Source organism: Antechinus flavipes, chromosome 3 (assembly GCF_016432865.1).
Source record: "Antechinus flavipes isolate AdamAnt ecotype Samford, QLD, Australia chromosome 3, AdamAnt_v2, whole genome shotgun sequence".
Classification (NCBI taxonomy): domain Eukaryota; kingdom Metazoa; phylum Chordata; class Mammalia; order Dasyuromorphia; family Dasyuridae; genus Antechinus; species Antechinus flavipes.
The window spans coordinates 237,698,658-237,710,248 of record NC_067400.1 but is presented as its reverse complement, the minus strand read 5'-3'; the positions used below and the strand labels follow the sequence as shown (position 1 = coordinate 237,710,248).

Below are 11,591 nucleotides of genomic sequence, written 5' to 3'. Positions count from 1 at the left end.
GTGGGAGTGGATGGGGGGGAGGGGGGTGTTTGGAGGTTACCTGGTGTCTGGGAGGTGGGACTCCCCGACACGAGAAGAGAAAGGGGAGTTGGAAAAGGGGGGACGCTGTAAGTGGAAGTAGAAAGCAAGCTTGTCATTGGCCCCCGCTTGACCCCTCGGGGAGAGCGGCAGGAGGCCGTGGGGACTCCTCCGGCATCCCCGCCTGGCGGGGGCAGCGACGCGCCTGCGTGTTGAGAGAACTGGGTGTGAGTGAGTGAGTGTGTGTGTGCGTGTGTGTGTGTGTGCTGCGCCCGCCGGCCCGCGCGTCAGTCGGTCCGCGCGCCCCCGCTCGCGCTGCGCGGCTAGCCCCGACTTCGGGTGGGGGAAGGGGGCTCCGCGCGCGCGGGGTGGGGGTGGGGTCTCCGCCGGCGGCCGAGCGGGCGGAGCGGGAGTCGGAGCGGCTGCAGAACGAGGGTGCGTGCGTGTCGGCGAGGGTGCTGGGGCTCGGCTCTGCTATCCTAGCGCAGCCCGCACACACCTCAGGCATTCTCGGGGCTTGGGGGTGCGCCCAGCGCCCGAAGTTAGAGGGTCTCCGGGAGAGGGGACGCTCTCACTCCCCGACCCAAATCTTTTCCATCTCTCCCCGGTCCCATTCCTCTGGACCGGGTGGACGATGCAGCCCCGCCGGGGAACCCCGCCGCCCTCCCCGCTCTGATGGCCGGGCCCAGCTGCTGCGAGCGCCGCCGGCTGTCGTTGCCGCAGCTCGGGGCGCCGCGCTGCCGCCGGGACCCCTAACTAGAGGCGGCGGCGGCGGCGGCGGCGGCGGCAGCGGCAGCTCCTCTCCTCGCTGGTAGCCCCGCCGCCGCTGCTGCCGCCGCCCGGGGACGAGGGAGCGGAGCATCTTCCCCGTCCTCCTCCCTCTCTCCATCCTCGTTCTCCCTCCTTGCTCCGCTCTTTTCTTTCTTCTTTCTCCACCCCACCCCACCCCCATCCCCACCCTTCTAGTTTTCCCGGCGCGCGTGGCCATGGCGTGAGGGGCGCCCCTGCCCCGCGGGGATGGGCACTAAGCCGGGCCGGACCGAGCCGGTCTCGCCGCCGCCGGGCCCGGACTCCAGGACCCCGTGTCCCGAGCTGCTGGCGGTGGCGGAAGAGGCCTTCCGCGGCGGCAACTACGAACTGGCGGCTGAGATCTACGGCTCGCAGCTGGCCGAGCTGCCCCAACCCGAGCGCAGCCTCTGTCTGCGGCGAGGGGACGCGCTGGCTCGAGCCGGCCGCGCCGCCGAGGCGCTGGACTCTTACACCGTGGCCGCCCGTCTTGGCAGCCTGCGGCCCGAGGAGCTGAAGGAGTTAGTGGAGAGCTGCGCCCTGGCCATCCGCGAGGAACTGCACTTGCCCCCTTGGGAGCCAGCCCTCGGTGGCGGCGCCGGCGGCGGAGAGTCGAGCGCTGGAGATGAGTCGGCTGCGGCCCCCGGCCCTTTCTCTCCTGCCGCCGCCTCCTCTTCCTCCACCCTCACCGCTGCCTGGGACTTGTTCTGCTGCCCACGGTGCCGGCTTCTGCTTTGCGACCCAGTAACCCTGCACTGCGGACACACTTTGTGCAAGCGCTGCACCGAGACGGACCCCGGGCTCCCCGCCGACCCCTGTTGCCCATCCGCCAAATCCCCGCCCAGTCGAAGGGACAGCTGCCCCTCTCGAGTCAACGTGGTCCTCGGCAACCTGCTGGAGAAATGTTTTCAGACGGAGAGTCGGGTGCGGAGGCTAGCCAGCCAAGCGGAGAGTTTGCGGCATCAACACGAGCTGGACGCAGCCTTGCACAAGTACAACCAGGCTTTGGATCTGGGTGAGTGAGAGAGAGAGAACCCCTCCTCCTTTCCCACGCTACCTTCAAGCCACCGAGGTGGAACCTAGGGTTATCCAGAGCTTCATCAGAAGCAGGTGAAAAGATGAATAAGCTCAGGGTTTGACCGATATTTTCTTCCTTTTAAAACACACAACTCCGGATCTACCTTTGTTTAAAAATAAAAGTGTAGTGTGTAACTTGTAGCAGCAAAGTACCTCTAGGGAAAGATTCATTGTACTATGTAGGTGACACGCGCAACATGTCATCCCCAGCTCTACCTCCCCCCAAACTTATTCCTGACGTGGGTGGATTTTTCAGGGTCTCTCCCTCAGCTCCTTTGGGCTGCAATATTTATTATAGCCAAGTCTTCCCTGGAGCTCTTGCTGAAGTATAACTTTTCTTCATGTATCAGCTGTTGCCTCAGGAGGGGGAGGGTGTTGATGTGACCTAGTTTTTGTAATCGGAGTGCTTTACGAGTCGTGCAGGAAAATGCAAATAGCACACTGCCTTCTGCCCTAGACTTGCTGAGTGTGACATACAGACTTTGAGATAGCTAGGGTTTTGTTTCCTTTTTCTTTTTGTTAAACTCCTTTCTTTCCTCACTACCTCTTTGAATGTTTTGAATAATTTATATCTTCCTGGGCTCATTACTAAAAAAAAAAATTTTTTTTGGTGGTTTTAGAATTATTTAAACTGGGAGAGACTAAGAGAATAATGCTTTGAAAGTTTTCCATTCTCCATCTTCCTTTCCCATCTTTAGACCTCCCCCACCCCCGTGACTATTAGTGACTGACACTACCCTCCCATTCTGGAGTAACTACTTTGAAGCATTGCCAAACTTCTACTATTTTATCCGATCTTTGACAATTTTAGTCTACTGGCAGTTGTGGTGGGTCTAAATGTGTGAGCTTTCTTCTACAAATGTACTCTTTGGTGACAAGGTTTAGAGTGTTGTTTTTGGTAAATGTATTTAAATGGAGAGTTAAGACAAACTTTCTTGAGTGCATTCTTCAATTCAGCAAGCATTTTTTGAAATTTTGTTTTTTGCTTGACTTTGTGTTAGGTGCATTGGATACAAAGGGAACAATTCCTGTCCTCGAGAAGCTTAAATTCTTTTGTTATATACCCTTAATGCAGATTTGTAATAATTCAGACACCATAGATTTTTAATTGCAGAAGTTTTATGCTATTAAAGCAACAGTTTAGCTGGCCTTTGAGTCTGAGAGATCTGAGTTCAAGTTCTGTTCATTTGTACTAGCTCTGTTAATCCTGATGAGATACTTATCCTGAGTTGCAGAGTAGTAGGTGCTGCTCTGCATTATTAGAGGAATATCAATGAATTCATGAGTCCAATAAAAATATATTAAATATTGTTTATCAAAGTTAATTAGGAAATCCCCTCCGGGTCAAGAAGTTATGTGTGGATATTTTTGTTAATTTTATTTAAAAAGATCATGACTTATTACAGACTTTCAGAGTTTGAAGAGATTTTAATAACCACCTAGTCTTAAAAATATATATATTCTTTATCTACTATGTGATAGCTACTATGCTGAGTGCTAGTGATTGAAAGACCATGAAAAATAAAAAGGAAGACCTAGAAAAAATGGACCAGTCATGGTTTTTCAGAGGGGAAGGAATCAAGAAAAGGAGTAAGATACATAAATTCTCATACTTACAAGATAATTTCAGGGCTGAAAGGAGACATTAACAGTTGAGGGGGTAAAGAAAAACCTCATTTATGAAGCAGCCCTTGAACTGAGGTTTGAAAGAATCTGAGAATTCTGAAAGGTAAAAGTAAGGAGGAAGTACATTTGAGATGTGGATTGTGCAGAAGCAGAAAGTCAGGAGCTAGCGTGCTCCTTGTCTTGAGTGAGGAACTATACAGTCCTACTTGGCTGGGGTATAAGGTGAAAGGAGAGCATTTTGAAGTCTGGAAAAAGACAGAAACCAGGAAGCACTTTAAATACTGAACAAGATTTTTAAAACATTTTTATTTTTTTAATCTTAGAGTCAGTAAGGAGTCAGTGGAGCAGAGCAGTGGCAGGATCAGACCTGTGTTTCAGGAATATTATTTTGGCAACTGTGTGGAGAAGGGGTGAGAGAGACAGAGACAGACAAAGAGAGAAATGGAGAACGATGGAGAGAGAGAGAGAGAGAGAGAGAGAGACACACACACACACAGACACACAAAGAGACAGAGAGAGAGAAAGAAAGACAGGCAGACAGAGACAGAGACAGACACACTTGGAGCAGAGACCAGTTAGGAAGGTATTAAAATAGAAAAGTAGTGAAGGCCTGAACTCAGTCATGACTATAAGATTGGAGAGAACATAAAGACGTTGTAGAGAGAATTGTTGAGACATGGGTGTGATGGAAAAAAGTGAAGAATGAAGGATGACTTGGAGGTTGTGACAAGGGGAGCATCCTTGCCACAGTTCTACATTTTCACTTGCACCCCTTTAATGGTAGACCTCAGTCAGAATGTTCTGCTTTGGAATTGGTTTAATGCTTAGGAAATCTCTCCTTACTTGGAGCCCACATCTGCCACTATATAACTTCTGTTCTTTGCTTCAGTTTTGGCCTGCACTTGACAGTTCATCAGATGCTTCAATAAAAATGTTTTGGTTTCTCTCCCACCTAAAACCGTTGTCTTCAGGCTAAACATTCTTTCTTTAACTTCCTATAACATGGTTTTGGGCAGCCAGGTGGCACAGTGGATATAGTGCCAGATCTGAGTCAGGAATTCCTGATTTCAAATCTGATTTCATATACTTACTAGCCATGTGACCCTAGGCAAGTCAGTTTACTCTCTTTGCCTCAGTTTCCTCATCTATAGGAAAAGAAATAGCAAACTCTTCAATATCTTTGCCAGAAAACCCCCAAATGGGGCGGCAGAGAGTTGGATATGACTGAAATGACTTTAAAACAAAAAGTGTGGTTTTGAGATCCTTATCTTTAAAATAACCCTTCTCCTGAAGGTCTCCTCCTTAAAATGCAAAATTGAACACCATATTTCACATGTTTTCACATCAGAGGACCAACTACTGTGCTATCACCTCTTCTATACCAGATAACATGCTTAGTAATGCAGTTGAAATCAGAACATTTTTGAGCTTCCAAGTTGTGTTGTTGACTTATACTTCTAGCTTTTTTCACTTGAAATATCACATTTTTACACAATATTTTTTTCAGTGTATTTTTCTACAGCAAAATCACAGTTATTCTTTTAAAAATTTAATTATACTTATGACATATAGAAGTTTTTTAAAGCAAAAATTCTTTCACCTACATCATGATGAGAAACTTGAATTATCAAGAGATATAGTATACAAGTTCTTTTGGAAAAGAAAAATGAACTTTATCCTCTCTCCCACTCACCCCTCTCCTATTCTCAAAAAATCTCCCAATTTAGGGCAAATTAGTCAAAAGGAAGAGAGCCATCTTTCTACTTTGGAAAGAAGTTATAACAGTTTGTATAAGGGCTCAATGGTCACTTCAGTCGTGTCATGAATTTAGATGACTTTGACCAGTATCATTAAGCCAGCATTTTCTTAGCCATTAAATTTATTATGAAGATTATTATTATGGAAGGATAACAGCTAAATGTCTATATGCTCTGGACAACTCTAAAAGAAGCCAGTTACATTCTGGCTCCAACCTACTTCCTTCACAAAACATATTTGTGACAAAATATCCTGACTTTGATATTATTTCTTCTTTGCTTTTATCATTTTTCCCTCACTCCACCATTTGGGTTATACTTCTTTCTCTTTCTCTCCATTTGTTTAAAACTCTTACATGGTTGTACAATGGGGAGCCCAAATCCTACTTCCTCAACACCTTTCCTGATCATCTAGTCAAAATAATCTTTTCTTCTACATTCTGAAAAAGACTCATTTGGCATTTATATAAAAATATACTCTTTTATATTGTATTTATTTTGTCATCTGTAAATGGCTTAAACTTCTGGAGGATAGGACTATGGCTTTGACCTAATTATTATCACCATAGCAGTTAATATAGCATCTTGTACATATAAACTGATTGTTTAATTTTTGATTATTAAAGTGCTAACCTGAAAGCACAGTGATGCAGTATAAAGAGTTTTGGATTTGGAATCAGAAGTTCTTGGTTATGATTGTGAGTACTTATTTCCTCTAGAATTGTGTTATAGCTTCCTCTTACAATTCTCTAAATCTTCTAGATTTTTTTTTCACATGAAATATCATAATTTTTACATCATCTTTTTTCTATATATTTTTCTACAGGAAAATCACAATTATATTTTCTAATATTTGATTTCTTCTATTTCTTTTGTAACACTGAGCAAGTTAATGAATCTCTCAGCTTTACCCTGTAGTACCACATTTACATAATAACCATGGTTATATAATGTTTTAAGGTTTATGCAATAATTATATACATTCTTCTTTGATTGTCATAGGAATCCTATGAAGTAGGTAGTATTATTCCCCATTTCACAAATGAGAAAACTGAATCTTGTTGAAATTTAGATGATTTTTAACTATGATCACATAAAAACATCCAAAGTATTTGAATTCAGGTCTTCTGACTCCAAATCGAGTATTAAAAAAGAAATAGAAAACTTCACAGTTAAAGAGGACTTTACCTAGTACTCTCCTTTGTAAGGGGAAGAGTTGTTGAGATTCCTTCCATTTTTAAATCCTATGTTTTTGGCATTATGATAGTTGTGGAGAAGTGGAAGAGACTATTGAAAATTGGCTTAATATACAGTTTTTACTCCCTAGGGAGCTTAGAATCTTGTTGCCTGCACATAATAATGTGTTTATGGAAGCATTTTTTTTTTTTAATGCTTTTTATGGAAGCTCAGTGAAAAGTTTCTGCTTTAAGAGTTTGAGAAGGCAACATGAAGGGGTCAGAACTTGAACTTAGTTTTGAAGATTAGAATTGGATATGACTTTACAAGAATTGGATAAAATTGAATTGGATATATAGGATATGGATTGTGGTGAGCTTTTCAGGCCAGTAATAGGAACAGTATAAATAGAGAAGGGGGGGAAAAATGATACTCAGAAGCAAGTATTAGAAAAGTGACTGCGCCAGATCCTCTCTTGCTCTAAGTAATAAGAGGGTAGGTAAGGCCAAGTTATAATTAAACCTGAATAACCGTTTTGGATTTGACCCATTACAGGTAGAAACCCACTAAAACTTTTGAGTTAAGTAATTTGCCCAGGGTCAAAGAGCTAGAAAGTTAAGTGTCTGAGATCAGATTTGAACTTGGGTCTTGCTGAGTTCAGAGCTGATGCTCTATCCACTTTGCCACCTAGCTGCCCCCTCCACCCCCACTAAGATTTTTGAGTCAGTGATGAATGGTAGGGTGAAAATGGTAGTTTAGGAAGATTATAGGAGACAGACACATCAGTTAGGAAAGTTCTGCAATAATCTGTAGTGATGCTCTTGAATCCATTGTAAGAGAAGGAAGAAAGTCGAAAAAAATGAAAATGAATTTTGAAGGAAGAATCATCAGATTTGATGATTAGCATCTGGATACAGGGTTTGAAGGATATAGTGATAGATCAACAATAACAAGTTTTTTGAATTCGAGATTATAATACTCTACAAATAGAAAAATCCAATACACAGTTGAGAGATAGGAGACTAGAGCTTGAGTCAATAGATTACCAAATTCAAGTGTCTGGGATAGGTGCTAGAAATGCCAGGATAGAAAAAGTACAAGTGTTTAACCTCAAGAAGATGACCATATTCAGGAATCATTCACACTGAGCTGATATGATAGCACTGTGAGTTCTAAAGAGGAATAGATATAGAGACAAGAGCAAAAGTCTTGTGCTCACAGTTAGGAGAACAGGCCCTCCTAAGTAGCAGTCAGGCAGTAGACCTATGTGGCTAGTATAATATGGAATCTTAAGAGAGGAGGCAGCTTTGAGAATGAAGGGATGGCCAACTATGTCAAATACTGCACACTAGAAAATAAAAGCTGAGAAGAGACTGTTGAATTTGGCAAGAAGGAAGTAAGGTTGCTGATCTTGAAGATAGCGTTGCCACAAAAGTGCTGAATGAAGGAGGTTAGATGAACAGTTGGTCAAACTAATTTTTTGTTTTGCTCATTTTTTAAAAACAATAATTGTGATGATCCTTTGCTCTAAACATCTTTATAATTTCTTTTAGCCTCTCATGCATTTGGGAACAAATGCGAAAGAATTTAGGAGAGCAGATTTTTTTTTGTTTGTTTGTTTTGTTGTCAGAGATCCACAAACACAGCCTAAGGCAGTAGTAGATAGTTGGTAGTACCATGTTCTGATTAACTGTTTTTTTGTATTACTGTTAAGTGCTAACCCATATGTGCCTGTCTAATGACCTCTTTGTCAGAATGACTTAAAATAGAAGTAAATTTGGCTCTGTATATAATTTCTTGGTATACAATTAAATTACCCTTTGAGGGGAGCATACATGGGGAGAAAAGCTTGGATTAGATCTGTGATTTAATACACTAAAGCTTTTATTAACAATTGTGGAAATTATTGCTGAAAATCTTTTTGACCACATTTGTAACTTTTGAACAAAGTTAATATGCAGTGGCCATGATTTATAAATACAAAGAATTTGGTGTTTTCTCAATCCAAGGATCTTAAAATAGCAATCATATTTTAACTGGTTGAAGAATTTTTTGTCCCACACCTATTTTGAGTCTGAGGACAAAATAAGCTATTTTATCTTTGGTAAATGACTATATTAATACTAGGGTCAAACTTAGTTGAATATTTTGGATTTTTGGTTGATATTTGCATTTTAATATAATATTTGCTTTAAAAAGTCAGGTTTTATAATTTAACATTCCTCTTTTCCCTATCTATATTGTTTTCATTATGGGGATCAGAGAGAGAAGGGAGAAGGGAATGGGAAAAGAAAAACCAGCCTTATTAAAGGGTACCGAAACTGTTATTTGTTCTCTATTCCCATTGCTGCCCCACTAGTACAGACCTCACTGCCCTCCTGGACTGTTGAAATAGCCTCTTACGTGTCTTTGGTGAAGATTATTTCTCTTTCCCTTTCAGTCCCTTTTTTTATATATGATGAACTAATCTTCCACATAGACAGATCTAATTCGTGTCATTCCTCTGCCTCAAACCCATATGGTTCCCTATTGCCTTCTGAAGAAAGTTCCTGTCTGCTATAGTATCTTTCTAACCTTACATAACACTGTTCCCCACATGTATCCTGTATGCTCTAATCAAACAGTATTCTATGGTACAGTGCTTTTCTGAATTGTTATATAGAGTTTAAAGCTTGAAGGAAGTTTAGCCATCTAGTCCAACTTCTCCCTCCCCCTAATTTTTGATAAAAAGAAACTGAGTATTCCAGAGAAGTGATGACTTCTTTAAGGTGATAAAGCAATAAAATAGAGCTTCAGTTTGAAACCAAGCCCTCTGACTACATTGTTGTTTGTCTTAACACTGTCCTCACCAATTTGCTTATATTTTCCTCAGCAAGAAAATCATACTCTCTCCTTCTCCCTTCCTCTCCCCCCTCTCCCTCCCCCATTTGAATATTCTATTTGAAATCCTCTCCATCTTTTTCTAGGTCTAATTCAAAAATCTGATTAAACTAAAAAACTTGCTTGTATAAATTTTAAACAATGGCAAGGGTACTTACCAACCCTTAAAAATGAGGACCAACAACAACTATTGCAGTAGCACTTGGACCACACTATTTAGTAATTTCAGTAACCAGTGCAGCCAGGTTGCTAGTTTCTGTTGTGCTTCCTTTAGTGCTTTAAGTCTCTTTTTGTGCTCCAAATCACCCTCATCCATCTGATCCAGTTTTTGAATCTCAGCGTCCAGCTGCTTGTCCACCACTTTGGTTGTCTGAAGCAACTGATTTTCTAGGACTTTTGTAGACATGTTAATAGCTTTATGAGGTTCCAACTCAAAAATTATACCTTTTTTGAAGCCTTCTGATCCCTCTCAGATTGTAATATTCTCAATGTTACTCCCTTAGGCTGATAATAATGCTTGCTTTATATTTTTCAGGTATTTTCTTTCATTACATTGTATTGCTGTGTGTGTGTGTGTGTGTGAGATTCCTGTGTTATTGAGGTCAGGGATTGTAATAATAATTGCACTATCTATTGCATAAGGTGGCTGTGAGTAAAGCACTTTTTTTTTATAGGTTATAAAGTGCCATATTTAACATGTGCTAATAATAAATGTTACTGAGTTAATTTTATAGATGAAGAAACTGAAGTTTAGAGAGGTTAAGTAAATTGGCCCGCTAACTATAGTTAAATGTAGGACTAAGACTTAAGAATCACTTTTCTTTCCATTCATGATTTCAAGTGATTTCAGGTTCATTTAACCTTTTTTCCCTCACCAATAAGCCTCAGTTCTTGGCTACCTAATGTTCTCTACTAGTATCTTATTGCTTGTAACCCTCTTTACGAATTGGTTTCCCATCAGACTATATGGCATGTGGGAGATAACAAATCTTTACTTGCCTTGCCCTGTTACCTCATAAATGGCATCCTTGAGATATTTTTAAGTTTTCTACAAAGTGCGCAGAAAAAAGAAGGGGAACAATAATCGAAAAGATTTAAAAGTAAAAAGGGTCTTATTAGTTCTGGTTCCTACCTATAAATTACAGAGAACTTAAGCCTCACTCATTCTTAGTTTTGTCTTTCTGACTGACTTCACCTTCTACCAAGTGTTGTCCACAGTATTTGCTAGATTCCTTCTGCTAGCCTAACCTGAATGTTAAAACAATTCTGGCTTTATTATTTTTAGGGAATTGATTGACTTAGAAAAATTATACTTTAGCCTTTCGCAATCTATTTTTTGGTTCTTAACTATAGGTTTAGAATATACTCTTCTCCTAACTCCTGTCTTTCTAAGATGAATTGGTATTTTCAGTCTTTTTCATGTTTGACTACTCTGGTCATTAGTGTATGGAGAAGTAATGCTGACCTCTGGCTTTGTGAACAAGCAAGATCCTTCCCTCTATGGCCTCTCCATTTTATTCTCCATATGGCTTGCCAAATCATGTTCCTTAGGTTTATTGATCCATGTTATTCTACTGCTCAAAACCTGGTGGCTCCCTATTGACTCTAATAAAACATAAACTCCCCAGCCTACTGTATAAGCCCCTCCAAGGTTATCTTTGTCCTACCTTTTTAGCCTCATTTCATGTTACTCACCCCACAAATTTCATATTCTAGCCAAGATTCACTATAATATAAGATAAACCCTGTGTTTCAGCAAACCAACAAGACCTGTAATCTACCCCCTTTTCAACTCAAATGTTTGAGCTGGGGAGAGTGACATTATGTCTTAGGGAAATGAGACATTTAGCATCTATGTAGGAGCTAGATTGGAGAAAAGAGGGACCTGATGCTAGGAGATTAGTCAAGCTACTGCAGTAGTCTAAGTGAAATTATGTTTCCTCCTTCAAGGAACTTCAATTCAATTCTATCAACATTTATTAATTGCCTACTCTAAACATTGCATTACATGCTGGGGATACAAAAAAAGGGCAAAAGATGGTCTTTGCCCTCAAAGACTTAGAATCTAATGTGGAAGACAATATGCAAACAAATACATACTAAGCAAGCTTTATATAGAAAAAAAGAGGAAATCATTTTAAAAAGGAAAGTACTCAAGTAGGGTTTGGTAATATTTCCTGTAGAAGATTGGGATTTTAGTTGGTACTTAAAGGAAGTCAAGGAGATAAGTAGTCAGAGCAAAGGAGGAAGTGTTCCAGGAATCAGGGATAA

At 41.4% G+C, this 11,591-nt stretch overlaps 1 protein-coding gene across 4 annotated transcripts in view; it reads left to right on the top strand.

Moving 5' to 3' along the window:
- The first annotated feature begins 1,032 nt into the window (after positions 1 to 1,032).
- LONRF2 (LON peptidase N-terminal domain and ring finger 2) overlaps positions 1,033 to 11,591 on the top strand; it is an 86,303-nt gene continuing 75,744 nt past the window's right edge. For all 4 annotated transcript variants that reach the window (XM_051984724.1, XM_051984726.1, XM_051984725.1 and 1 more), the window contains exon 1: positions 1,033 to 1,819. In XM_051984724.1, coding sequence (XP_051840684.1) covers positions 1,036 to 1,819 — 784 coding nt within the window. In that variant the 5' untranslated portion in view covers positions 1,033 to 1,035. The remainder of the gene's footprint in view (positions 1,820 to 11,591) is intronic.